Source organism: Coturnix japonica, chromosome 13 (assembly GCF_054131305.1).
Source record: "Coturnix japonica strain WE chromosome 13, WE-NBRP24, whole genome shotgun sequence".
NCBI lineage: Eukaryota > Metazoa > Chordata > Aves > Galliformes > Phasianidae > Coturnix > Coturnix japonica.
The window spans coordinates 15756761-15784506 of record NC_140675.1 but is presented as its reverse complement, the minus strand read 5'-3'; the positions used below and the strand labels follow the sequence as shown (position 1 = coordinate 15784506).

The window sequence follows — 27746 nt, the reverse complement described above, 5'->3', positions numbered from 1 at the left end:
CCAGAATCCTAAGGATCTCAGGAGAGATCTTTTAAGACTTCATTCATGTCTTCCTCAATAGGGAAAGACCTCTTCACTGTGTTAGTGTTTTGTGTACTGCTCACAGAGAGGTATGATAAACTGATTCTAGTAGGTAAATGTTAAGTAAACATTAAGGTTTAAGCTGAAGGACTCATCTTTAATCTGCATAATTTGTAAAGCTATTTGTAGCCTGGAATGAAGTAGCATTCCAGAAAAGGCTTTTTGGGCTTTAAGATGGAATTTTCTTATCTAGAAACTGAATTGTGAACTAATTTAATACAGGTTTAGAAGACTTGCACCTAGATGAAAGAATTATGCAATTCCTATCAATTGTGAACACAATGTTTGCTACCATTAACCGTCAAGAGACACCGAGGTTTCACGCACGGCACTACTCTGTGACGCCTCTGGGAACAAGATCAGGCTTGATCCAGTGGGTGGATGGAGCTACGCCTTTGTTTGGTCTTTACAAGCGATGGCAACAACGGGAAGCTGCTTTACAAGCACAGAAGGTAACTACAATGCAGGGACAACTCAAAAAGGGAAACTTTTATTTTCATTTGCTTTGCAATTCTTAGATAACGTAGTTTTAATATATACTTTTTTTTTGTTCACAGTTGGGAAGGATGGGTCTGTGCATTTGCATTTATTGAGATACTGCCAGATGTCAGTGCAATTGTGTATATATATGCATGCATGAATATGTATTTTTATTATAGTAGTTAACATAAATATACTTTTCTGGCACTATAATTCATGGAGAACTGTTTCTGAGCAAATAGAGTTAAACTTAGATTAAGGTATTCTAATTTCATATCTCATCCTCTGCTCCTTTTCTATTTTCAGTGTAGTCTTTACCATAGTGTTTTCAAAACTGACCTTACTAAATACTGATTAAAGCTAGGCCAAAACATAGATAGTCTTGACTCTTTGTTTTCTCAGCTTTTGAACTTCAAAACAGTTCTCTGCACTGTAAAGTCATTGTTGAGGGCTTGTTGATTGTATGTTATTTTCATTCAGAGTAAGTATGGGAAACTTTCCTGTGGTAATGCAAGTTGTGATTCGTATACTAGCATTTTTTTTACCTCTTCTAGGCTCAGGATTCTTATCAGACTCCTCAGAATCCTGGAATTGTGCCTAGACCTAGTGAACTTTACTACAGTAAAATTGGACCTGCTTTAAAGGCAGTTGGGCTTAGTCTTGATGTGTCGCGTCGTGACTGGCCCTTGAACGTGATGAGAGCTGTTCTAGAAGAACTGATGGAAGCAACTCCCCCAAATCTCCTAGCTAAGGAGCTCTGGTCATCGTGTACTACACCAGATGAATGGTGGAGAGTTACACAGGTAAGTTATAACAAATATATTTTGCCTTTGAAAGATATTTTTCTAATGGGATGAGGGGCAGCAAAGGCTTGGGATGTTATCAAGCAATGATGCTGCGCAGTTAGATGAGCTAGCACTGCCAGAGTTTCGCAGAATGGGGAATGTTGGTAGGAAATAATGTAGTTGTACCATCTGGAATAAAAAAATGTGTATATATCTGATATCTTTACATTATTAAACTAGAATTTTTGACCTAAGAAATGAGAGCTCTTGTAAAATACTGTCATATAGAAAATAGCTTGGAGTATTGTGGCTTTGATTTGTCTTGAACTTAAAAATAATGTTATAAGATGGTAGTCAGTCCAATGTGTTGGCAGAGAATTCCCACAAATAATTTTTTCCTGAAACTCTCTTTAAAGTCTTATGCAAGATCCACTGCAGTTATGTCCATGGTTGGCTACATCATTGGTCTTGGAGACAGACATCTGGATAATGTTCTTATAGATATGACTACAGGAGAAGTTGTCCACATAGATTATAATGTTTGCTTTGAAAAAGGTAATTTAAAAAATGCCTTAAGTTATTATAATGAAAACTTTCTTTTTTTGGCAATTAAAAGAAACAACTTAAATTTTTATCTTAAAGGGAAAAGCCTTAGGGTACCAGAGAAGGTTCCATTCCGGATGACTCACAATATTGAAACAGCACTCGGAGTGACAGGAGTAGAGGGGGTTTTCAGGCTTTCTTGTGAACAGGTAAGTTTGGAAATTTGCACAAAACTGAGGGCTGTCACTTACCAAATATAGTCTTGGATGCCTGCTATGAAGCGTTCTGCTGTTGATTTATAAAGTCTTGAGATTTAGGTTGATTTACCTTGCTGTAATATATAGCTTAGCCAAATGTATGCTGCCATCAGATCTAAGTGATTTGGTTAAGGCAAAATTTGAACAGTGTAGTAACCTCTTCTACAGAGGAAACTAGACTGTTTCTTCTCTTATATTTTTTTTCAGGTAAACTGAATTTCTAAATAGCTAAAATTTAGTAATAATTTCCAATGTTCGAGCTTACTGTAAGAATTCTAATGGATTTTTAAGAAAACAGTGATTTTTATTTTTTTTTTTTCCTCCCCACCCAACATAAAGGAACTTTATTAAGTTGTCATCCAAAATCTTAGCAAATATGTTTTGGGGCTTTTTATTCTAGAGATCTTTTCACTGAAGAAGAGCTTGCATGTTCCAAAGGAAATGATTCCCAATGACTATATTATTTTTTTTGTCCATGCCAAGTGGGTCCTCCATGAGGACGGTAGCTGGTCATTTCCTGTTAGGCACTCACATAGTTTTTCTTTACTCTTCTTTTGCAAATGCGATAGATCCTCGTTTTGTTTGTTTTTTAAACTAAAAATGGATAAGCTCTGAACATAGAGGCTCCTTTCTTTCTCAAGTGTCTGTTGCTGGAGTTTGTGTGGAAGGCTAGAATGCAAACCTGTGGGGGGGGGTAATTGATGCTGCTCAAACATGAGATTTTTAAAAGCAAGATGACTTTTACACAAGGAGAACACAAACGATTGTTTAAAATGCATGATACAGGTCCTTCATATCATGCGGCGTGGGAGAGAAACTTTGCTTACATTGCTTGAAGCTTTTGTTTATGATCCTCTGGTGGACTGGACAGCAGGGGGTGAGGCAGGATTTGCAGGAGCCGTGTATGGTGGTGGCGGCCAGCAGGCTGAAAACAAGCAAAGCAAAAGAGAAATGGAAAGAGATATTACTCGTAGTCTCTTCTCTTCAAGAGTGGCTGAGATAAAGGTGAGTTCAGTCGTTTTCTATGATATAACCAAATTAGCTTGTATAATTTCTTGTCATTTCTTCACATTTGGGAGTGGTGGAAGAGGTGGTTGTCTCTTAGAAATGGTTTGCAAAATATATCTAAGTGGCATTTGTATTTAGATGGGTGTCTATGCAGAGCTTGAAAGTGTTTATTTTCTGTGTGCTTAACTCTAACACACATTCTAATGTTTGGTCCAAGTTAAGGCTTTAAAAATAGGGTCATAGTGTCATCTAAATGTTGTCCGTGAAGCTTTAGGCCTGTGGAATTGGAGAGAGAATCCTTGATGAACATTTTTTCCCTTAACTGTTTCAAATAGATCCTGTCGTATAAATTCATTATCTTGGTTATAGGTTAACTGGTTTAAGAACAGAGATGAAATGCTGGCTGTGCTTCCAAAGCTGGACAGTAGTTTAGAAGAATATCTCAACCTGCAAGAACAGCTGACAGATGTAGAAAAATTGCAAGGAAAACTATTGGAGGAGATAGAATTTCTGGAAGGTGCAGAAGGAGTGGATCATCCCTCTCACACACTTCAGCACAGGTACAGAGGATCCAGGAATCTCAGTTTAATAGAGTTGGTGGTTTTGAGAGAAATTAATAGCAGAGTAAAATCTGTTCTTACAGTAAAAGGTCCTTCCTTGTGTAGGAGAAATATTGAATCATTTTTCCTACTGAATGATCTTAAGTCTTAGGGTTCATGCTCCATCAGTATTACCTGCACTATTCCATGTTTCACATTTAACCCCCAGTGCAAGAAATAGAATAGGCTGAAAGCCTTCAAATAATCTGCAGCTACTGGTTTATAGAACAAAAATCTTTGAATCTGTTCCTAATTCTTAACGTTATTTTACAAGCTTAGTTGAAAATAGCAAAGGATTTGAAAACTGCATGGATATATGCTCATGTGCATGCAGTTGTTATTTTTTAGGAACTCAGTTATTAACAGTGTTTAAGTTTCATGTGATTGATGAGGAAAATATCAATATTACTTTATATGTATAATATATATTTTCTGGTCAGTGAGATAGTGCAGCATTGTTCAATACAGTTCTGTATTCTCTATTTTTTTTTCTACTATTTTCTTGTAGTATTTACTTGATTCTGTGGCTTCACTAATCCAGGTATTCTGAGCACACGCAGTTGCAGACTCAACAAAGAGCTGTCCAGGAGGCGATCCAGGTGAAGCTGAATGAGTTTGAGCAGTGGATAACACACTATCAAGCTGCTTTCAGTAATTTAGAGGCAACACAACTTGCAAGTCTCCTTCAAGAAATTAGCACACAAATGGACCTAGGTATAAAATAGTGTGTTTTTAAAACATTTATAAAAAATTGTTTGAAAATAACTAGAGTTGAATACCAGCAGGCTTCATGAGTATCTTCTAACTTTAAAAGCAAGGTCCTTTATATAATATATCTTTTAAAATTAGGTTATTTAAAGAGTGATTTAGAATACTTCAGAGCTTTTCTTCTGAGCTGCCTGAAGGAGCCTTTCTTTCCATCTTGCCTTAGCTGTGTATGAGATTCTCTTACGTTTAGAATTCGTATTAGTAATTTTTATCTCAGTGTCTTCTTTACTATAGATAAAAGGTAAAACAAACTGAAACCCAAACTATATTAATACTCAATATTTATATGCTTCAGAGACAATTAAAAACTAAGTTTTTACTTATCTGCCTTAAAAGGTCCTCCGAGTTATGTACCAGCAACAGCATTTCTGCAAAACGCAGGCCAGGCACATCTCATCAGTCAATGTGAACAATTGGAAGGGGAGGTTGGTGCTCTTCTCCAGCAGAGAAGATCTGTTCTACGTGGTTGCCTCGAACAATTGCACAACTACGCAACAGTGGCTCTTCAGTATCCGAAAGCTGTGTTTCAGAAGCACCGAATAGAGCAGTGGAAAACTTGGATGGAAGAACTCATCTGTAACATGACAATAGAGCGCTGTCAGGATATCTTTAGGAAGTAAGTTGGCAGAGTAATAGGGTGTTTGAAAAGCTTAATTTTCAGCTACCTTAGGATTTTAATTTTCTGATTAAAAATAAATTATTTTTCTTAATTAAACATAAAGCAAAACAAGATTAAGTTGTAATTTTGGAAGTCTGGAGAAAAGGATTAAAATGTTCTTCTAAAAATACTTTTCTGGAGTTTAATATGTTTACTGTAAAAAAAAAACCACAAAAAACCAAAAAAAACAACACCAGATAACTTTGTCCTGTAAAGAACAAACTAATAGCGATGTGTAGCATTAGGGCTGTGATATTCAGGGAGTTTAAAAATGTTTAGTATTTAAAAAATCACTTAACAAAAAATTACTTTTTTTCTTCCTTAAACCAAATTTCCAAGCAATTATGTTTTTTCAATTCCTTTTTCCTCTGAAATGAGGCTGTTACTTGGCTTACAGGTTCTAGATTGTGTTCAAATGTTTACGTTGAAACCTCTTTCTTTACTGTTCCTTACTGTCTCTTCATTCTTTCCTTTAGAGGACTGTTTGGCCTCTGTCCTTAAACGTAGTTATGAAATATAGTGCATTCTGTGGCTTTATGAAGGAGTCACTTTGATAGCTGTAAACTGCTGTGGTATTTCAGGTTTGATGTGTAGTAGGTGATGTAGGATTTGTTCATGTGTGGAGTATTTTTCCTTCCCGCAGAGCAGAACGTAACATGCTAGAGCTGCAGAAGAGTGACGCTGGTTGTTGTACTTTTGCTTTACAGGTATGAAATGCAGTATGCTCCACAGCCGCCTCCAAGTGTGTGCCAGTTCATAACTGCGACAGAAATGACTCTCCAGCGCTATGCAGCAGATATAAATAACAGACTTATCAGGCAGGTGGAGCGTCTGAAGCAGGAGGCAGTTACTGTACCTGTTTGTGAGGAGCAGCTGAAAGAAATTGAACGCTGCATAAAAGTTTTCCTTCATGAAAACGGGGAGGAGGGCTCATTGAGCTTAGCAAGCGTCATCATCTCTGCTCTTTGTACACTGACGAGGTGAATTTTCTTGTATGCTTTCCTGTTTGAGAACACATAAAGGGGATGTTTGAAGTTACATGGAGAAAGCAATAGCAGGCACATTGTCTAACTAACTGTTGTAATCCATCTAGGCGGAATCTGATGATGGAAGGTGCAGCATCCAGTGCTGGAGAGCAGCTGGTTGATCTGACGTCAAGAGATGGAGCGTGGTTTTTAGAGGAGCTCTGCAGCATGAGTGGGAATGTTACCTGCCTTGTGCAGTTGCTGAAGCAGTGTCACCTTGTACCCCAGGACTTAGATATTCCTAACCCAATTGAAGCATCAGAAGCTGTTCATTTAGCTAATGGAGTATACATCTCACTTCAGGTGATACTTAACTTTATGTTAAATCTTCACTCATCTTCAGATTTCTTGGGTTTCATCTAAGTCATTCTTAATAGCTTCTTGCTTAAAAACAGCTAAGCTGTTTCTTCTGATATTACTGTGATTATTTAGGGTTTAGGGAGAGATTTAGTCTTGGCTTCCTTGACTTTTCTGTGTTGACTGATTTCTGTGGCATGAGTAGGTCTCTGGCAATAAATAACTAAATAGAAATTACCATCTGGCAAACTTATTTTTCTTTTCCCTTTCCTGCAGGAATTGAATTCTAACTTCCGGCAGATTATTTTCCCTGAAGCGCTTCGGTGCTTAATGAAAGGAGAATATACTTTAGAAAGTATGCTCCATGAATTAGATAACCTTATTGAACAAACAACTGATGGAGTTTCTTTGCAAACATTGGTTGAATCTCTTCAGGCCTACTTAAGAAATGCAGCTATGGGACTAGAGGAAGAAACACACACTCATTACATTGATGTTGCAAGGTAAATCGCTTTGTCTTTCTTTTAGGTATGAGAACGAAGACTGCAGAAACGTTTTAGTTTGTCTAAACTTGAGTATTTGAAGTATGGACTTCTTGTGCTCCAGAATACCCTTCAGCAGAGTACAGTGTTCAAAGCATGCATGTTTTATCTCTGGGTGTGCACATCTACATATACATTAAAACAGACAATTATACAGGGAGGGGAGGAACCTGTGGGAAATTCACCTTAGTTGTAATCTCCTGTAGCTGTAGGAGCAATCAGTTTAAGAAAATCCTTTTCCTGTTTAATTTTTATAGACTAAGTAAAAACATGTACTTTATTTCTTTAAGAGTACTTCATGCTCAGTACGGTGAGCTGATTCAGCCGAGGAATGGTTCTGTTGATGAAACTCCCAAAATGTCAGCTGGTCAGATGCTTTTGGTAGCCTTTGATGGAATGTTTGCTCAAGTGGAAACTGCGTTTGGTTTATTGATTGAAAAGGTATGGATTTGTTTTTCTCCAAGTACTCTTTGAGCTTGGCATATGACAGTTCTATAAAACAAAACAAATTATTTCCTTTATGTTGCTCAGCTAAACAAGATGGAAGTACCTGTTGCTTGGCGTAAGATCGACATAATTAGGGAAGCCCGCAGCACTCAGGTCAACTTCTTTGATGATGACAATAATCGTCAAGTTCTGGAGGAAATCTTCTTTTTGAAGAGACTGCAAACAATTAAAGAGTTTTTCAGACTCTGTGGTACCTTTTCTAAAACACTGTCAGGTAAATAAATGTTGCTAAGTGCTCAGTGCCACTTTGCCCGCTGCTCATCCCATTATTTTCTGAGAATGGAGGAAGGTAGTTGCTATTTTTTAATATACCTTGCCAATACGGGAAGTAATCAGAAGTTTTTAAATAAATTCCCATGATCTTCCTCTTTTTGTAAGTCTGATAATATCTTTCTAGATGCATCAGAAGTTTATAACAAAGATGTTTCCTTTTTTCCTTTTTTTCTTTTAAGGAATCAGTTCACTTGATGACCAGAATGCAGTGAACGGACCTGTTCAGATTGTCAACGTAAAAGCCCTTTACAGAAACTCTTGCTTTAGTGAAGATCAAATGGCCAAACCAATCAAGGCTTTTACTGCCGACTTTGTGAGACAGCTTTTAATCGGCCTTCCAAATCAGGCCTTAGGACTGACTTTGTGCAGTTTCATCAGTGCTTTGGGCGTGGATATCATTGCTCAGGTAGAAGCTAAAGACTTCGGAGCAGAAAGCAAAGTTTCTGTGGATGACCTGTGCAAGAAAGCTGTGGAGCACAATATCCAGGTTGGCAAGTTCTCACAGCTGGTCATGAACAGGGCAACAGTACTAGCTAGTTCGTATGATACAGCATGGAAGAAGCATGATCTGGTGCGCAGACTTGAAACCAGTATTTCATCTTGCAAGACCAGTCTTCAGAGAGTGCAGCTGCATATTGCCATGTTCCAAGTAAGACCATGCCTCATGTTTCTTCCAAATTGTGCCTGGGGAAAATGAGCTTTAGCTACTATTTCTGAGCACTGCAGGAAATGTATTATTGAGTGAGCTTTAGGTTATTTCAGTGGATGTTAATCTCTCCTTGCTTTCCTTTTAACGTCATGGAAAAATATAACAGTGCAGATTATGAAAACATTCTGTGTTGGCAATGCTATCACATTCCTTGAACTTCACACCTACTGTATTGCAGTACCAGTAATGTTTACTTTACAGTATGTTGTAGGTTATGGTTAGAAACCTACTAAACTATTTTATAGACCATAAACTAAATTCTGTCTTTAATTCATCGTAAGTGAATTATTTCCAGATATTGATGGGCTTTTCCTTTAGATCAAGGAAATGTGAATACATAGTTTCTAGTAAATTAGTGACTGATCAACACAAAGTTCCAAGTCAGTGAAGTGTAGGTTACAACTACTTACAATTTTTAGTACTCGGTTTAAGTGTGCTGGTATCTCCTTTTGACAGCTACTCTTTTAACCCTTAGTTATAAGGTGTAACAAAGTACTAGAATTGCTGTTTGTGAAGCAAGGTATTTTGTGATGAGTTGCTAACAATCAAGTGTTTGTTTTTTCTCTTAAAGTGGCAGCATGAAGATCTCCTTATCAGTCGTCCACAAGCCATTTCTGTTACTCCTCCACCCCGTTCTGCAATTTTAGCCAACATGAAGAAGAAACTTCATACACTCAGCCAGATTGAGGCTTCAATTGCAACGGTTCAGGTATTATTGTTTCTGAGAAGACTGTTGAGCAGCGTATTGCAATCTGACTATTAATTACCTGCTGCAGTATTACCTGCTACCTCCAGATTTTCTTTTGCTCTCAAAATTTTCTTTATTCCGTGTTAATATATGCACTTAGAAATGTGTCTGCATGTGTTACAGATGCATAATTTCTTCTAAGCTATAGGCTTAATGTGATACTTATTGATCTGTGTATTTTTTCTTCTCCTCCGATGCAGGAGAAACTAGCAGCACTCGAAGCAAGCATTGAGCAGCGTTTGAAGTGGGCAGGAGGGGCTAATCCTGCACTGGCACCAGTCTTGCAAGATTTTGATGCCACTATTGCTGAAAGAAGAAGCCTTGTCCTGAAAGAAAGTCAAAGAGCAAGTCAGGTACTGTACATGTAGGACTGAACTGAGAAATGTTTCACTTGTTATTTCCTACTAGAAATAATGGATTTATGTAGATTTTTTTTTCCTGCTCAGTTTCTAAAAAGCAGGTGTAGATAAACACATACTTGGAATCCCACTTAAAATGCAATAGGATTCAACTAAGGGAGAGTTGCCACAGGGCTGGATTACCCTGAAATTTTACTATTATTATAGTAGAGTGGCTTACTGCTCTATTTAAAATTCTCCCTCTAGTATATGGAACAAATGCAGTTTGTGTAATATGCAGTTTAACTGGAATGTCTTCTTTCTCACTTGATTTTCAGGTTACTTTCCTGTGCAGTAATATCATCCACTTTGAAAGTTTACGTACTAGAACAGCTGAAGCCTTAAATCTTGATGCTGCATTATTTGAACTTCTCAAACGCTGTCAACAAATGTGTTCATTTGCATCACAGTTCAACAGCTCAGTGTCTGAACTGGAGCTTCGTCTGCTTCAGAGAGTGGTGAGTGAAGACCAAAGCAAAATATGTGGCGTTACTGACCTGACATAAACAGAATTTCCAATTTTTCTTCTAAATAATGTCATATGTACCTCCTAATGGGTTGTGTGGAGTTCATTCTATTAGCTGCTACACACTTTGACAATAGCACTGATGCTGTAATTGTGTTTTGTCTCTATGTAGAGCTACAGAACATTTTTTCTGGTGTGTTTTTTTTTTTAGGGCACTGGTCTTGAACATCCTATTGGCAGCTCAGAGTGGCTTCACTCAGCCCACAAGCAGTTGACACAGGAAATTACTACACAGAGAACTGTACAGGCGGAGAGAGAACAGCAGATTGAAACAGTTTGTGAAACTATTCAAAATCTGGTAGATAATATTAAAACTGTGCTCACGGGTCATAATAGACAACTTGGAGATGTCAAGCATCTACTGAAGGCTATGGCAAAGGTATAGCTGAAATCTTATTAAACTTACTGCTCAAAACCTTGTTAGTACAGGTAAAGGAAAATCAATGCTCGTAATGATGTAGTTTTTAAAGTATATCGGAAAAGTGAAATGTGCTCATGCATATGGAGTCCAAAACTTGAATTTCTAGAGATTAAGCAGATCTAGAGTTAGGTTAATCGAGTTCTGATTGAATTAAGCCCCTCATTTGACAGTTAAAATGTTTTCTTTATGTACCATTAAAAATCTTCCTGGCTTTTCATCAGTAAAGCACTTAACCGTTCAAATTTATTTTCTTGAAATAAAACCACTTAAAGTAATCTTTATTTTTAGTCACATGACAAACTGAGGGGCTGAAAAGGCTAAGAAATGCTTTTTGTTGCTGGATTTTGGCAAATGGAATAAACATCTCACCTTTTTTGTATGTGCTTGTTGCAGGATGAAGAAGCAGCTTTGGCAGATGGTGAAGATGTTCCCTATGAAAATAGTGTTAGGCAGTTCTTGGGTGAATATAAATCATGGCAAGATAATATTCAGACAGTTTTGTTTACGTTAGTTCAGGTTATGGGTCAAGTCCGCAATCAGGAACATGTTGAAATGCTGCAAGAAATAACCCCCACCCTGAAAGAGCTAAAAACACAGAGCCAAAGGTAAGAAAGTTGCCTTCTATGAGTTGAAGAATTGGGGCTCTTCAGCCTGGAGAAGAGAAAGCTCCAGGAGGACCTTATAGGGGCCTTCCAGGACCTGAAGGGGGCCTACAGGAAAGCTGGAGAGGGGCTTTTTTAAGGGCATGTAGTGACAGGACATGGGGAAATGGCTTTAAATTGAAGAGGGGAGATTTAGACTAGATGTTAGGAAGAAATTCTTTACTGTGAGGGTGGTGAGACACTGGAACAGGTTGCCCAGCAGGGCTTTGGATGCTTCCTCCCTGGAAGAAGCATTCAAGGCCAGGAGGACTCCCTGCCTTACAGTAGGGTGTTGGAACTAGATGATCTTAAAGATCTCTTCCAACACAAACCATTGCAGTACCTAGTTGGTGGTTGTCTCAAAATGCAGGAATTATTCAGCTAAATATGACTTGCTGTAGGCTTCATTTTGAATTTTTGGTAGCTAAAGTAGTTGGTGAATGCTTATCAATTCCAATATCTTTTCCAGTGTCTACAATAATCTAGTGAGTTTTGCATCACCCTTAGTCACGGATACATCAAATGAATGCTCAAGCCCAACATCAGCTGCTACATACCAGCCAACCTTTGCTGCAGGTAATACTGAGGAAGAAATATTCAAACAGTAGGAATTCATACTAGAGAAAGGATTTTAACTTTCAATAAATTTCAAAGTATTGTCTTTATGAGATGATATAAGCTTCTACATGTTAGTTATTCAACATAAAGTACTGAATGACCATCTGAAAGTAACCCTGGAGATCTGAATTTGCTCAGCAAAAGATCCCATCTGTTCTGAGCCTTGTGTAAACTGTACTTTAATTTCTATTGAAATTACTGTTAAAATTCATGGTGATTTTAGAGTTAATCTTGAATGCATTTGTAGGGTTTCGTGTTCAGAATAATTTGATTACTTCATAGTTCAAAGCAACTAAAATGTCTTTTAAATGCTTCAAACACTTGAATTTTCTTTACAGCTGTACGTAGCAATACGGGGCAGAAAACTCAGCCAGAGGTGATGTCACAGAATGCAAGAAAGCTAATTCAGAAAAATCTTGCCACATCAGCAGATACTCCTCCAAGCACAGTCCCAGGAACTGGCAAAAGTGTTGCCTGTAGTCCCAAGAAAACAGCCAGGGACCCTAAAACAGGAAAAGGTAAATATAGCTGCAAACTGGGCTTTAAAGAACAGCAACTGGAAAAGCCTCAGTTGGTTTCTATGCAGGAATGTGAAACTGAATTTTGTTTTGTGCCTTTAGCTGTGCAGGAAAGGAATTCATATGCAGTTAGTGTGTGGAAACGAGTCAAAGCCAAGTTGGAGGGCCGAGATGTGGATCCCAGCAGGAGAATGTCTGTTGCGGAACAGGTTAGTTGAAAATAGTGAAATACCAGACCTTGCCCTAAACATCTGGTGATAAGCGTGAGTTTTATATGCATGCTGAAGGATGCCTTAAATACTGAAGTCCTGCTGTAAATGGGGAATCCCTATGGAGAGATGCTATTTAAATTCCAACACAAGTGAAGGTAGGCTGTTGTCTTGCATTACTGCACTGATTATCAAGTGAGTTTATTTCCTATATCAGAGTTACGTAGACCCATGAATCAGATGAAATTGCCTTTTGTACATCAGGAAGCTAAAGTCTGTTACACAGCTGTTGGTATCCAGTGAGAACATTGTCTAAAGGACAAAGCTTGTCTGCTCACCGGTGTAACACAGCCATACTTTTCTCCTAGAACCTATCTGTGGACTTGTGAATTTGAGAATGTTGTGACTACGGTCAGGTTAGGGGTTATGAATGAAGTGATGCTTGACTGCTTTATGCCCATCCAGTGCAAATTCCTATGGACAACAGAAAGCTACATGGGATTAAGTTTACAGTGAATACAGTTTCATTTTTGCTTTTTAATGAAGTTTTATATTTGCAGGTGCGAATTAACAGTAAATGCTAAGATTTCTGAAGCACTTTAAAAATCGAGTGTGTTTTAATTACTTGTTTGACCTTTTTAATAGGTTGACTTTGTGATTAAGGAAGCAACTAATCTAGATAACTTGGCTCAGCTGTATGAAGGTTGGACTGCCTGGGTATGAGTAGGGAGAAAGCAGATCGGTCTGGTTCAGCGAGGTCAGACATCCACCAGAATCAACTCGGCCTCAGGCATCGGTAGCCACACCACGGTCGGTGGTGATGCATACTGGGGCTTAATCTGAGGAAACCTAGGAAATCTCGGTGCACTGGGAAGTGAATCCTGCAGGATAGCTGCACTCAGGGATACGCTAAACACAATGGTCTGCAACCCCCAAGGTCAAGGGTGCAAGTTCACCGCTTGAGCAACACGGTTTGTCTTTCTGCTACGGAAGAACTGCAAACGTGGTGGGGGTTAGCTGCAGAAAGAAATCGGGATGCTACAAACCGCAGAGTGATTTGGAACTCAATTCCACCTGACCCTGTGAACAATTCAGGAAACACCGAACCCTGTTCAAAGAAAAACAGAAAAAATGGGGCCACGAAGAAATCACAGCAAGGAAGATTTGATGCATTCAGATTCTTGATACTCTTGTTGCTTGGCAACAGTGCTGGTTGAGTTGACCAGTTAGTGCGGAAAAAGGCTACAAAACGTAAACTTCAGAAATGGACTGAAAGCAAAGAGCTGTACATCAGAAATCCGCTGCATTGGAAGAACTTCTGAGATAGAAGAAAAAGCCTTTGTTCTCTTCTCCCTTTCCTCTTTCCTTTCTTTCCTCTCAGCCTCTCTTCGCTTACACCTCTCTTGGCTTCTTCTTGTAGGCTAGGCGTACTTCCAATATACCTTTTATTTCAATCCTTCTACTTGGCAGTTTAGTCAAATTAACAACTTCAGTTTTGTTTGGTTTAACAACAACAACAAAAACAAGTTTCCAAAAGCACTGAAAATACGGAACGTCGATGATTACCTCTGAGTTGGATGGTCAAAGTGTAATTTTGGTTATGTTAAAAGTCATTTCTGTGATTCTATTATGTACAGTTTCTCAAAATCGTCACTGTGCATTTAAAAGTATTGGATCCTACAGGCATTTGATTTCATGTGCACTTCCCTCTGCTTGCAGTGTACACTTTTCTGTAATTCAAATCGTCCCTCCAACCTCATTCTACTGTGATTGCTGTAGTTTCTTTCGTACGACGTAGCTAAACCGATGTAACCTTTACCTTTTTAAAAACCAGGATAGAGTCTCTAGTAGAGTTTTACATTGTTGATGACAGATAAACAATAAAGTGATGTTCTGGTGGAGGTAGAGTGATACGCTTTTTACTTCACTTTCCTAATACTTTTAGTTCACACTTGTAAATGATAGAGCTTCGGTTCACAGGGGTATGTGTGTAATCCAAGGAACGAAGGACTCCAGTTTTGGTTCAACCAGCTCTGTAAAGATTTAGGCAGAGTAGATTTTGCTTTGCCAAGTTGATTTTACAGGCGGTTGTTCAATAGCGCATCCATAGCGGATCTTTCACCAAGGCTTGTTTTTAACCAGTTTTGCACTGCAAGTGTGATTATGATCAGAAGAGTCTCTCTAAAAATGGCATCTTCTCAGATCTGCTTCTCTGCCAGTTGTCTGAAATCCATCTCATTTCCTTCCTAAAGTGTCCCGCCTCTTGGAAAAGGCAACTTTTCTGCCATTGATTTGCAGTAATTTGGGTACAGCTGCAGGTTCTGATCACTGAAGCAGAAATGCACACTGGTGTCATCAACCGTTTGCATAACTACATATAAAAAGTTTCTCTTTGGTAAACTGCGTTCATTGCACACAGCTGCTGAAAAAGGATAGATGTAGGAAGATCCTTTGTGCCATTTTAGTCTATAAAAGTACACCTTAAAAACAGCATTTTTTTTGGTTTTGATCCAAATTTAAGTACTGAAGGATTTGAGCCAAGCTCATTAGTGGCAAAAGGATCCATTGAATGAATGGGTTTGAAGCAGCTGCCTGAGTAACCATAGGCAGCTCACAGGCTTCATATCTAACAGCACCAGTGCAAATGCATCCCACTGTTGTTGCTCCCCGTGTTACAAGGAGGTGTTTGGATGTCGCAGTGAAGAAAGTCCATAGGCAGAACACGACACATGATGCTGTTGGTCCTTTTTGTTTCCTCCAGTTAAAAACAACCTTACACCCAATGGGTTTGGAGCACCACAGTGTGATCTATGTGCTGTTTGATTTCTTGGAAGCTGGGGGGGGGGTGATGCACTCAACCTGTGGCTCATGTATTATTATTATTATTATTATTATTATTATACCTCTGCCATCCAGAAATGAAACACTTGTGTGGAGATGGGGGTTCTCTTTACTGCTTAATTTAATAAAGTTTTAAAAAGGAAACGTGCGTATTCATAATTTCCTTGTGTGCCAGAACTGCTCGTTTTGGCATAGCTCAACACGGAGGGGGAGGATAAGATAATATAAAATATAAATTAATAGGAAACGAATCAGCTGCGATGACACCGCCCGGCCCTGACAGAACCCGACTGGTAACGCCCCGCGGTGCCGCAGTCGCATTGCGACGGAGGGGAAGGAGGAGTTGCGGACGCCGCACGCTGATTGGCCGCTTGCCTCCGTTCGAATCCCATCAGCCAACCGGCTGCAGCCGGACAGCGGCACGAGCTCTGGGATTGGCCCGGGAGGCGTTTGAGCCGGCCAATCATAACGCAGAGAAGGGGTTGAGGAAGCTCCAGGAGGCGGTGGCGGCGGGTGTGGCCGCGTTGTGAGGGCCGACCAAGATGGCGGAGGGCGACAACAACAGCGTCTACCAGCTGGTCAGTGCGGCGGGGCCGGCGGCAACTCGGGTTGGGGGGGTGTGTGGGGCCTGGAGCCTCCGGACTGCGGGTGGGCAACGAGGAGATGGCGGTTTGTGGGCGCTGGAGGTGCGGGGAGATGGGCCTGCACGGTGCCGGGCCGCCTCGGAGCTGTGGGACCCGGCGGGGCTGCTCTGCGCTGTTGGTCACGGCTGACGTTCAATAGTGACAACAGGGACAACAACAGGCTGCACAGGGAGGTTGTGGATGCCCCGTCCTTGGAGGTGTTCAAGGCCAGGTTGGACGGGGCCATGGGCAACCTGATCTATGGGGTCTCTATGGGGTCTCCTGGGCAACCTGATCTAGTAAATGTGTGTGTTTGATGGCCCTGCCAGGCAGGGGGGTTGGAACTACATGATCCTTGAGGTCCCTTCCAACCTCAATGCTGTGATCTGTGTGTGGAGCAGCACTTGGCTGCGCTGTCACGATGCAGATGGGCAGGATCTGGAGTGAAGGAAGGACATTGCTGGCAGGAGCTGCCCTACAGCTGCCTCTGTGCCTGCCCCAGTGGGAAACAGCTCCGGAGAGTTGGCTTCAGGCTGTGGTTGATAACGCTGTTATATTCCAATATGCTCCCGTTGTGCTTTCTCCTGCTCGTAATGATAAATGCAGACAGAAGTAGTAAAGCAGAACAGAAGGCTATAAAATATCTTCTGGAAAATGTGATTTATTTATTTTTAAACACAAAGATCTGTGTTTGTGATGTAAAATGTATATAATGAGCTGGAAGGGGTTCAGCAGTCTGTCAAACAGCCTTCTATTTCCTACAGTGCTGAACTGTAGCTTTTCAGATAATTTCTGATAGAATCCCAGCAGTAGGCCCTGCTTTGTAATGACAGCTGCACTCAGCTGGCCTTGTTCTAAACCCACTTTTCTGCTGCACACATGCAGGGCTGGGTGTCTTCTAATCCCTGACTGTGTGGGAATGTTGGTTCCATCCATGATTACAATAGTGCTGTAACCTGAGATCCCTCTTCTTTCCTAGGGCTCACTGTTAAGCTATGCTAAATGCAGAACACCTGAGGTGAACTGCTCAGGGATCTGTTGTCAGAGCAGATGGGGCCTCATTACAAAAGAAGCACGGGGGAGGAATAATGCAGGAATAGGAATGTAAGGGCTGCCTGCTCTGTTTCGGACAACTCATGGGAAAGCTTTCTCTTTGTGTTCCGGTGTGATCCGTTTGGTAGCTTCCATGTTACACTTCTGCATTTTTTCATCTGTTTTTCACTTAACAAAAACGAGTGTTGGACAGCAACCAGAGAACCTGAATGTGTTAAGAGTTATGTTTGAAAACACCTGTATTTAAACTATCTCTCGTGTGCCAGGAAAACTGCAACTTTGAAGGGCTAAGCTTTAAAACTTGACTTTTTGCTAAACTGGGGATGGGAGCAGCATAAAGGGAAGATTGGGGCAAAGCACCTCAGTGGAGTCTGCAGGCAGGTATCATTTGGTCTGTAATAATTACTCTGATTTATGACTGAGATCTTTGTGACTCTTCTTTTAGCTGCTGTTGGGGGGACTAATCTGATATTCTGGTTAGAAATAATACCTTCTTCCCCTTTTTTTTCTTTAGGCTGCAGAAACAGCCAGCTTGGAAGAGCAGTTGCAAGGATGGGGAGAAGTGATCTTGATGACTGATAAAGTTCTTCGTTGGGAGAGAGCCTGGTTTCCTCCAGCGCTGATGAGTGTTGTTTCATTTTCTTTCCTGTAAGTTGCTCTGTGCTCTCGTGGTGTGGTTTTTAGGGACAAATTTAGTTGGTTTTGCACAATGTAGAGAAGGGAGCTGAAGGCCGAGAGTAACTTAGAAGTCAGCAGGGTGGGAGGTTGTTGCCCTTCTCTTGGTTAGAGAATACAGTCAGGAGACTTGGATTGGCTGAGGCTTTTGCTTGTGACTGTGTGTAACATTGTAATACTCCTAGTGGCTCTTAGTTGCCACATAGATGTAAGTGCCCACAGCAGCTGTGGAGTTCTAGTTGCTGGTTTTGTGGGACTAAAGAAAAGAGTTGTGAGTGTTGAATAAAGTGAGATAGGAATGATCTCTCTTCTGGCTAATCAAACATTTTGTCATCCTCAGAGCGAGAGTAAAAGACAAATGAAGCTGAAAAGTAATTTGAGAGAAGTAATTATATCTACATTGGTATATTCTGGTGCAGATTTTCTCTGATTGCAGCAGGAAATGTCTTGTGTTGAATAAACTTGAATGTTCAGTGCAGTAGCACTGTGCCAGTTGTGTAGAAGGACTGGCTCTGTGGTGGAGTGTCATCTCTTCACTTTTATTCTTCAGTATTCAAGAAGTTCTGTTAAATGCAAAAAGGTAATGTAGGTCTCAGTGAATGTTAGCAGACCTATGAGATAAGCAGGTTCTTGTCCAGTAACCATACAGCTGTAAATGTAATGTAGAAGTTCACAGCACTGTCCTACTTGGAGGGTTATGACTCCTTGTGTGGAACAGGTTTGGTTGGATGTCACAGGTGAGGCGGTAAATGGGGGCAGCCTGGGGGTGCTGTGATTTACTGCAGAACCAACAGGATGAGCTCTCACCCTTCTTAGTTCTTTTACATGTTCCCTCAGTCTTCCCATGCTCAGTGCTACATTCACTAGACCTCAACTTCTGGATGAGCAGTAATGAACTTTATGATATGCTTGTTGTATTATAGTATTTTCTAGTATGTTTAGAAAGTTGTATTTTGATATCGTCTCATTTCCTTGTAATAATATTGAAGTATTTAAGCTTGAATATTAAATTAAATTAAATCAATTAAAATTATTTTTATAGGCAAGAGGAGCAAATTTGAAGCCAAAAGAAGTTAGGCAAAGAGGGTGGTTCTGTTTGAAGTCCTGTACCAACTGGATACGTGACTAAGTACTGCAAGTATTTAGCAGTCTGAGCATCCAGAAACCATCTCCGTGTTGTTTTTACAGGATGATCTACTACTTGGATCCATCCGTTCTGTCAGGCGTCTCCTGCTTTGTTATGTTCATCTGTTTGGCTGATTATCTCGTTCCTGCTCTTGCTCCCAGAATCTTTGGCTCTAACAAATGGTGAGGAAAGCCTTGAATTAAAATAGCCTGAGTGTAAAGGAATTGGTTTCTATCCAAGCGAATGTCTGAATTGCAAGTGTTAAATGATTCTTGCATAGTCACTGTCATTGTCAGTCTCTGTAGTTTATGAAGTGAGGACACTTCTGAATTATTTTTCTGAAATAAAACTACTACAGCATAATCTTTATTGTTCCTTCTCTTCTAGCAAAGTCAGGTTTTATTTTGAAGGAGTAGGAGCGTGCCAGCAGAAGAACCCAATTAATTGCACTCAGCAGATAAAGGTGAAAGTCAGTGCTTCTCTGGCTTAAATAGGAGTTGCAGTTTTAGAGTCCATTGGAGAGACTCAGCTTACTTAAAAGTTACATAGGTGGTTGTATTATAGTGCTCAGTAAAAAGAATGTACAAAACTGAGTGAGGCAAATGTCAAGATAGGTACATTTTTCCTGCTGGAAAATAGTGTGTGTATATATAGTATATATACATATATAGTATAGTTTCAGATGTGTGTATATATAGTATATATACATATATAGTATAGTTTCAGATGAGAACATTAATTGTTATTCCTGTCTTCTCTTTATTAAAAGGACTACAGAACAGCAGCAAAGATTTCATGAGATTTGCAGCAATTTGGTCAAATCTCGTCGCCGAATTGTTGGATGGTGGAAACGTCTTTTCTCACTGAAGGAAGAGAAGCCTAAAATGGTATTGAGGTCCAGGGGTTCTTTGTATCATTGTAAAATGTCCCTTTGCTTTGTCCAATCAAAGCTTCAGGCGCTGCATGAAGCACAGGTTGTATGGACATGGGGGTAGCATACTGTGAGGGCTATTTCAATGGAGATGAGCTGCTGAACTGTAATAAATTGAATGCTGCATAAATAGTTGAGAACGTACAGGTGTAATCTCTGCAGTGTAAATTCTAACAAGCCTGTGCATTGATATTGCATGTGGAGGGGCCAGTGGGCTGCAGTCTAGTTTTGGACTTTGAAATGTCATTGCATACTGAAGGGAAGGATGAGAGTTTCCTTCAGATCAGTGGTAACTGTTCCCTTTTCTTTTCTCAGTACTTCATGACCATGCTTTGTTCTCTTGCTGTGGTTGCCTGGATTGGACAGCAAGTTCACAACCTCTTTCTGACGTATCTTATTGGTAAGTGTGTAGCATGCCAAACAGATCCAGCTTTGTCAGCTGCCTAAAATGGTACGAGGCTGGTGGGAGTGAGATGGGATTATTTGTGTGGGGATGTTTTGTTTAACATGGGACATTTAGTTGTGTGTTCAGACGGTTGGTGGAGCTTAAGGGAGGCAAAGAACTGCAAGGTGACAAAGATTGTTGAAGAGTTAATAAAGAATTGATTTTTGTGTTTATTTCTCCAGTGAGTTTCTTGTTGCTGTTTCCTGGGCTGAACCAGCATGGGATCATTACAAAGTACGTTGGAATGGCAAAAAGGGAAATAAACAAACTGCTCAAGCACAAGGAGAAGAAAAATGAGTGAAGACTGAACTGCTGTTTGCTCTTGTAAAAGGTTTTCTTGGGAACAGTTTTGTGAATTTATGTATAATTAAGATAATAGAAGTTGTATCGCTCACTGGCTTAACTTTTTTTTAATGGCTCCAACGAATGGAAAATGCCCCTCGAGCACTTGCTATGGGTTTGTCTCTTGCTGTGCAGATTGAGGTTCTGTGTTTGATTTAATGCAAAAGATCTTTGACGTGTGGAGCTTAAATTTCTTCACCAATTTAAGAGGCCTCATAAGTACCCTATGGTAAGAACTTACTGCAGCTGATCACGGTGGTTCTGTACCTGTTAGTGGTTTGTGGTTACAGCAGGTATGATGAAGGCGTTCTGAATGCTTGCACTTCTCAAAGCCTTGTTACTACTGAGTCCTGTGGAAAGGAGCCCATGAACTGACTGAGCGCTGGTGGCTGAGCTGAATCAGAGCTGGTGCAGGAGGTTGGTCCTGTTGTGTCCCTGAATCCCTTTGTTTCTGTGGCTGTACCTGCCGTGCTGGGCTCTGGGTCCATCAGCTTCTAGTTGTTGTAGCTGTAGGACAAAGTGTTGCACTGAGGCTGTGGGGTGGGTTTATGTGTGACCCCCACCCACAGCTCATTGCTCTGTCACGGAGCCCTTTGCTTTATGGCTGTTGTGCTGGGCTGTGCTTATCCATAGTGCTGGATTCGTGCTGTGCTCTTCTATCTCCCTCCTTATTTTTACAAAATAACTTTGTTTCTTTGTAAAGCTCCAACCTGTGTTCACGCATTTTACAATTGTATTGTTTGAAGATGGAGTCTCGGTGTTATTGTAACAGTCCAATAGGAAAATATAGATGATCAGACACTATTGTCATTCTGGTTGTGCTGTGTGTGGCTGGTGCCGGGTCGCGGTTCCGCCGTCGGTTGATTCTCGCGGTTCCCGTTGGCCCCGGGAAGCGTCCTCGTTGCTATGGGAACGCGCGTGGAAGCGTCGCGCCGGAAGTGCGTCACTCTGTTCTCACCAATGGGGATGGCGGAGCTCGGCGCGCGTTGCCTTCCGTATAGGATGCGGAGTCTCGCGAGATCTCCCCGTGCGGCGCGCTCGCCGCTCCGCGCTCATGGCCTTCCCATAATCCCCCGCGGGCGCCCGGCCTCTTCCTTTTCCGCCATCTTGCCGCACCGGTGAGTAGCGCCGCCGACTCGGCCCGGCCGCCATCCGCCGCTCCCCCGCCCCATCCTCGCTCCTCCGCCGCCTCCTCTCCCATCACCGGGGGCCCGAGACCGCGTCCGAGCGGTCCGACCCACTTTGAGCGCTCGGCGTCGTCTCTAGCGCTCTATAGAGCCTCCGAAGGGGCGGGTGGGGGGGAGCAGCCCGCCTGGCAGCACAGAGACACGGATGGAGGGAGGGGGCTGAGGGACGGGCCGGGCCAGCTCGTATTATTACTACTGTTATTCTTGAAGGCAGGGAAGCTTTGTAGCACGTTTAATACTATGTGTGACATGCTTTTTGGATGGGGCCAATGCTGAATTTATAAGATCTAAACTATTCGCCAAGGAAAGGTGGCACGGAATCACAGAATGACCCAGGTTGGAAGGGACCTCAAGGATCGTGTAGTTCCAACCCCCAGCGTTGGGGTTTTGCTTATTGGGGTTGGCATGTTGCTGATTACATGCTGCTTTTTAAAGCTGAGTGTGTGTGAGTTCATCAAACCCAAGCAGAAGTGCTGATGTGTGTGATTTGCAAAGTGCTGAATTCTGTCAAACAAATCTGAGCGTGTGTTGTGACTTGCTGAGGCTTAGTGCAACTTTTTGTCCTTCTTAGGTCCTAGGCTCTAAAATAGGCCTCAGAGGTACCTGTGAGTACAGATGTGATGGATGTGTGTGTATCATCACTGCCTCTCTCCTCCCCACAGGCACCATGGTGCGCATGAACGTTCTGGCCGATGCTCTCAAAAGCATCAACAACGCAGAGAAACGTGGGAAGCGGCAGGTTCTCATCAGGCCGTGCTCCAAAGTCATCGTCCGGTTTCTAACTGTGATGATGAAGCATGGTGAGTGTGGACCGCAGCACTGGTATTCCTTTTATTCACGTTTCCTATGTAGTTTACTTTAGTGAAGGAGATCTCTGGGTAAAGTTTGAGCATCTTACAGAATTGATGATGTTCGCTTTGGGATTTTGCAACTAATTGGTGGTAATTGTTTTAAGTATTATTCTGTGTTATGTCTTTAGATGAGTGTGCTGGTAATTGCTGGGAGGAGGGGGGAAGCAGAGTATGGCTTTTGATTAGAGTATGGGTTTTGATCCACAGTGTTCTGTATACATTGTGAATATTGAAGCTACCCAGAACATTCTGCAGGTATGAGACAAGTTCTGAAAATAAAAGCCAGCCAAAAAATCCCTCAGAGCAGTAATTCTTCTTCAGTGTTTTAGATGTGTTCCAGCTTTACACAATGCAGTCACATATGGAGGTACTTCAGTGTAGTTGAATCATACCAGCTGGGACACTGAAGTTGGTCTTAATTGCAGAAAACTTCCTGAAGTTCTATGGGGTGATGTTTTCTTCAGGTGCTTTTTGACATAAGTAAATCAAGGTGCTTGAAGTCATTTTGGATGGTTTGGTTAAATGAACTGTATTGTGGCTGCGTATCATGTTTTGATTTATCTGTTTTCTGATCTTTTCTAGGTTACATTGGTGAATTTGAGATAATTGATGATCACAGAGCTGGGAAGATTGTTGTCAATCTCACAGGCAGACTCAACAAGGTAGGACTGGTTTTATAAATACACTTCTCTAGGAAGATGTCCAAATGAGGCCTTTTTGTCTGCTCTAATTCTGAAATTATTGCTTGTGAGAAGCTGGTATTTAGTTAGGACTGTGTAAGTGAGAGTAATCTGGCTGTTATCAGTAGTTATTGAATATTATGTTTCCTAGATTTGTAATGGTATGGTTGACTTAATTACTGTTAGAAGCACAATGAATAAGCTGGATTTTTGGAAGTCATCTTTCAGGTACTGTGTATTTCTCTTTGGGGGCTTTCTGCCTTCTCTGTGATTTCTGTGTTCATTTAAGTTATCTATAATAGTTTTGTCACAAGAGATAGCAACTATGTTGTCTTCCAGTTGATGTTTAATACCTCTAAATAGGGAAGAGACAAGCATTTCTACTGCTACTGGGTTGGCTTTGCTTGTAGTTGAGGCAGAGTGAAATCTCATGATAATTAGCGCTTTTTGGATTCCTGGGGTGTACGAATCATTTTTGTGTTTGGGCATTTTTTTAAATGCATTTGACTTCAAACATTGGGCTGTTTATTTCTGTGATGAATTGCTGTGCATGGAGTCATAGAATCACCAAGATTGGAAAAGGCCTCAAACAGCATTTAGATGTTTCATGAACATGGATGGTCATTGTATCCAATGAAGCTATTCAAGTGAGAGGTGGTTCTCAAGCAAAGAAATGTAAATATTAGTTGGCCAAAACATGTTGGGGGCTACTTATATGATGAGCAACTGTTGCAACTGAGAATTGTTTGAGAATAGTAGAGGGGAATTCTGACACAACCCAGATTTCTAATGTTATGTGTCCGTAATAATAGACATATTTGAGTATGATGTTTCCTGAGGTCTTTCTGGATGACTTTGTATCAGATGTTGCAGTGTTAACTGGATGTGATGTTTCTCCCAGTAGCTGCAGTAAGGAAAGAAGCTACTTGGTTCAGAAAGATGTCAGTGCAGTGAGGTGTGCTCTGCTTTGCTCTGGGATGTTAAAGTTGTTGGAGCCAGTGAGGTCACTAGAGGTGGTAGTAGTGGTTGTGGTTGATAAGTAATAGGATTAACTTGAAAGTGCTGGTAACTTCTGTATGTGTTAATTTCTCTTTGTTTAACATTGCAGGTGTTTTTGCTAACTCTTTATAATGGTTACTCAGGGACAGTTTCCTTCTAAAGACAGGTTTTTGATGATAAAGAATACTCCTTAACCTATACCAGTTTATAGCATGCTTTTGTGTTCTCCCAGCTGTACCAAATATATTATTAGCGTAGCTTCAGCAGCAGTATATCTCTCCATTTAGGCAAGGAAGAAGAGACAAGGATAAATAAAAACTGAATTACTGTGTAAGAGTCTTCATTTCTGTGAGAGGAAGCCATTTCATACTGTGGAATATGGGACATGCTACTCGATACTCTCTAGTCTTTTGCTGCCAAATCCAGTTTAATCCAGTTGAAGTTTTTCATTCAGAGGGCTGGAATGACAAATGAGTGGGTCCGGGTTATACAGTTTGTAATGGAATTGTGTTTTACAGTGTGGTGTAATCAGTCCCAGATTTGATGTTCAACTGAAGGATTTGGAAAAATGGCAAAACAACCTGCTGCCTTCACGTCAGTTTGGGTAAGTGTGGAGAGGAGCTGAATCTGTCACACATAAGCTGATTTTTTTTAACTGCACTTTCCTGAATTGGATTCACCTGATGCCTTTCATGTCTCATTAGTTAGAAAGCAGATAAGAGTAAAAATTCAACTTCCATGTAAATACCTTTTAAGCAGTTCTAAAGGAGTGCTGCTAAGCAAGAACCTTTCTATTGTTTCACCATTTCCTTGGTTTACAGGATTTTTGTTCCTTATTTTACTTTTATGAATGTCCATGTATAGGTGGAAGAGTAATACCAGATGAATGGAATTAGGTTGCACTTTTGTGTTTAAGTTGATAAAATACTAATTAACGTTAAACTCAGCCTCATGAGTTCTGAATACCCAAAGCATAGAAGATGTTACAGTACCTTTTTTTTCCCCCTCAAATTCTAACTCAAGGATAATGATTGCAGTGGCTCAGTTAGTCTGCCCTGTTGGAGGCAGGATTAACAGTTCCTTGTCATTTCTTTTCTTAAAGCTCCAGTGATAAGCTGCATAGTCAAGCTGTATCTCTCTAGCTTGCTAGTACGTGTTGTCATACTGAGATTTTTCAAGAGTATTTATAGGGCGGTGGGACAAGAGGTTTTCAGACATGAAGCTTTGTGAACTGTGCTGATAATCCAGATGTTGGCATTAGAAGTCACTAAAGCTTCAGTTGTCAGTCCAGGTTCAGGTACTGATCTGTGGAAGCATGAGCAGTGTTGAAAGCACTGAGTGACAAAGCCTTCAGAGCTGGCACCGTAACAACTCTTATCAGCTCTGAATAAAGATCTGTATTTGACACAGAAGCAGTTTGTCTATAAATTATAGACTTACTACCACTAGAACAGCAGAACTGATGTTACTTGAGGAATGTATAAGGAGACTGAAGGGAGAAGAGAAGCCTGTAAATGTATTTTGTGTGCTTCACAATTGGGAGGAGTTTCTGTTTTGTTCTCTGATAGCATGTTATGCTGTGTCCTTTCTGAAACATCTTTCTATTGTAGTATAAAAATTAAGTTATTGCCATCAGCTCTGCATGAATGTAAAAAAACCTGACAATAAACTGAACATTTGTTCTTCCTCAATAGGTACATAGTACTGACCACCTCAGCTGGCATCATGGACCACGAGGAGGCTAGGCGAAAACACACAGGAGGCAAAATCCTGGGATTCTTTTTCTAAAACTTGTAAAAGAGGATACTAATAAATTGTTCAAACGGACTCTGGTGTTTCCAGTTGGTATTTCAATGGCTTCTAATGCAACCTGCGGTAGTGCTTGTAACAGACAGCTCTTGTGCTTAAGTTCTGCCTTTATTTCAAATGATGTTGAGATTCCTCACTGTCCTTGGTTACGATTGTTTTCCTGTTAAGGATACAATGTGCTATAAATTGATACCATTTTCGGGATGACAGATACAGGTAGCTACAGTATAGCCTCAGTAGGGAAGTTACACTGTTACACTGCACTCTGCTATCCGGAGTTGTGATTGCCCCTTACATTTTAGGTGTGTGGGTTACCATAACTATGAGTGTGACTCCTCCTTTCTCTTTCAGGCTAAGTGGAAGATGCATTTCCAGAATCTATTTCCTGCTGTGTTTTAAGCTCAAGAAGTTGTGAGGTACAGGATGGTGAAATAATTAAATGGCTGGAGTTTGACGTTAGAGCACAGACTTCTTTTAAATCTTACAGTGTTAAGGAGTAATTGAGGTATTTCCTTTGGTTTGCTGCTTTGTTGGTCCTCTGTACCATCAGAATTTTGGTGTGCAGCTGTGCAGCTGCTTTGCGTCTTGCCCTGAGGGTGTAACTGTTTATGATCTTAAAATCTCTGTAGTGAGAAAGAAAGTATGTTCAGTATGGAATGAGTTGTTACCTTTATTTCAGGTAGGTGATGTGTAGCATAGTGTACTCAATGCAGAAATAGCTGCAGATTTCCCTAAAGCAGCACACAGGGCAGCTGACTGCAGCTGAAGAGCTACTTGTAGGTGGTAAGATAGTAGAGAATGAGAAGTGGGCTTCTGGGTTGGTCTTGTTTTTAAACTGGTTTGTAACTAAATAATCTATTTCAATTTAGGCTCTTATTCCTATACGAACAAGCTGGTATTAATTGTAGACAGGCAGTACAGTCTCAACTAAAGTGGGTCTCTGAGGAGCAGGAAGTAACTGCTGCAATAGGATAGTTACCGTAACTGTAGTGGTGGTGTGGGAGTGTCCCATAGCAGAGACTTACAACTTAACCTGACCAGAGCAGGGAAATGATTCAAAGGTTACAGCTTTCCTGTTCTGTCCCATTCTGCTTAAAGGCACCAAGTCTGAATTGCAAATGGCACCAAAACATTCAGATGTGGCCATGTTTAGCTGAAGATAAACGTCTGTGCACTAAATTACAAAGAGTGGTTTCAAAGTAAAAAATGTATTGGCCCTTTTATATTGTCAAATCAAGCTTGAATGTCATGCACTATAGAAGGTGCCCCTGCCTGTGGCAGGACGTTTGGAACTTGGTGATTTTTGAGGTCCCTTTTAGGATGGTTCCTTCCTTCCCTGACATTCCTGTTTTAAACTAATTTCAGACAACACACTGGTCCTGTTGAACCATTTTACTGTGTGTGGTTCTTCACTACTGCACAAGTGCACTGTTATGACCCCAACAGAGGTCACCACTGTGCTTTCTTGAGATATAGAGGACCTTTTGGTGAGGTCTGCTGTGCTTGCTGAGCCCAAACTGAACGCCAGGCTGTGTGAGCAGGATGGCAGGCAGCTTGTCCAGCTCTAGTGCTG

General features: G+C 40.8%; 3 protein-coding genes across 7 annotated transcripts in view; all 3 read left to right on the top strand.

Annotated features, from left to right (window-relative positions):
- SMG1 (SMG1 nonsense mediated mRNA decay associated PI3K related kinase) overlaps positions 1–15807 on the top strand; it is a 55558-nt gene extending 39751 nt beyond the window's left edge. For 3 of the 5 annotated variants that reach the window (XM_015876711.3, XM_015876712.3, XM_015876714.3), the window contains 23 exons: positions 304–533; positions 1116–1364; positions 1763–1901; positions 1989–2098; positions 2933–3151; positions 3524–3714; positions 4295–4467; positions 4858–5137; positions 5887–6159; positions 6273–6507; positions 6778–7004; positions 7334–7484; positions 7575–7764; positions 8003–8472; positions 9104–9241; positions 9481–9633; positions 9957–10136; positions 10356–10583; positions 11019–11230; positions 11736–11842; positions 12223–12402; positions 12505–12611; positions 13257–14512. In XM_015876711.3, the coding sequence (XP_015732197.1) occupies positions 304–533; positions 1116–1364; positions 1763–1901; positions 1989–2098; positions 2933–3151; positions 3524–3714; positions 4295–4467; positions 4858–5137; positions 5887–6159; positions 6273–6507; positions 6778–7004; positions 7334–7484; positions 7575–7764; positions 8003–8472; positions 9104–9241; positions 9481–9633; positions 9957–10136; positions 10356–10583; positions 11019–11230; positions 11736–11842; positions 12223–12402; positions 12505–12611; positions 13257–13334 (4520 nt within the window). In that variant the 3' untranslated portion in view covers positions 13335–14512. Of the gene's footprint in view, positions 1–303; positions 534–1115; positions 1365–1762; positions 1902–1988; positions 2099–2932; positions 3152–3523; positions 3715–4294; positions 4468–4857; positions 5138–5886; positions 6160–6272; positions 6508–6777; positions 7005–7333; positions 7485–7574; positions 7765–8002; positions 8473–9103; positions 9242–9480; positions 9634–9956; positions 10137–10355; positions 10584–11018; positions 11231–11735; positions 11843–12222; positions 12403–12504; positions 12612–13256; positions 14513–15695 lie in introns of those variants that run through there. The other 2 variants (XM_085514155.1, XR_014933868.1) reach the window with 2 other exon arrangements.
- A 168-nt stretch (positions 15808–15975) lies between these two features.
- On the top strand, positions 15976–21457 carry ARL6IP1 (ARL6 interacting reticulophagy regulator 1). Its single transcript, XM_015876715.2, has 6 exons — positions 15976–16030; positions 17643–17776; positions 18992–19111; positions 19699–19816; positions 20176–20260; positions 20488–21457. The coding sequence occupies exons 1-6, from the start codon at positions 15995–15997 to the stop codon at positions 20604–20606; spliced, it is 612 nt and encodes a 203-aa protein (XP_015732201.1). The 5' UTR covers positions 15976–15994; the 3' UTR covers positions 20607–21457.
- A 280-nt stretch (positions 21458–21737) lies between these two features.
- Positions 21738–26191, top strand: RPS15A (ribosomal protein S15a). Its single transcript, XM_015876716.3, has 5 exons — positions 21738–21765; positions 22497–22634; positions 23268–23347; positions 24883–24968; positions 26059–26191. The coding sequence occupies exons 2-5, from the start codon at positions 22502–22504 to the stop codon at positions 26150–26152; spliced, it is 393 nt and encodes a 130-aa protein (XP_015732202.1). The 5' UTR covers positions 21738–21765; positions 22497–22501; the 3' UTR covers positions 26153–26191.
- The last annotated feature ends 1555 nt before the right edge of the window (positions 26192–27746 follow it).

What these genes read in the sequence shown, in the direction of transcription:
- ARL6IP1 (XM_015876715.2), top strand. Translation starts at nt 15,995, where the DNA reads ATGGCGGAGGGCGACAACAACAGCGTCTACCAGCTG. An exon ending in GTTGTTTCATTTTCTTTCCT is followed by an intron (nt 17,777 to 18,991) that starts GTAAGTTGCTCT and finishes TTGTTTTTACAG; the next exon opens with GATGATCTACTACTTGGATC. An exon ending in ATCTTTGGCTCTAACAAATG is followed by an intron (nt 19,112 to 19,698) that starts GTGAGGAAAGCC and finishes CTTTATTAAAAG; the next exon opens with GACTACAGAACAGCAGCAAA.
- RPS15A (XM_015876716.3), top strand. Translation starts at nt 22,502, where the DNA reads ATGGTGCGCATGAACGTTCTGGCCGATGCTCTCAAAAGCATCAACAAC. An exon ending in AACTGTGATGATGAAGCATG is followed by an intron (nt 22,635 to 23,267) that starts GTGAGTGTGGAC and finishes GATCTTTTCTAG; the next exon opens with GTTACATTGGTGAATTTGAG. An exon ending in CTGCCTTCACGTCAGTTTGG is followed by an intron (nt 24,969 to 26,058) that starts GTAAGTGTGGAG and finishes CTTCCTCAATAG; the next exon opens with GTACATAGTACTGACCACCT.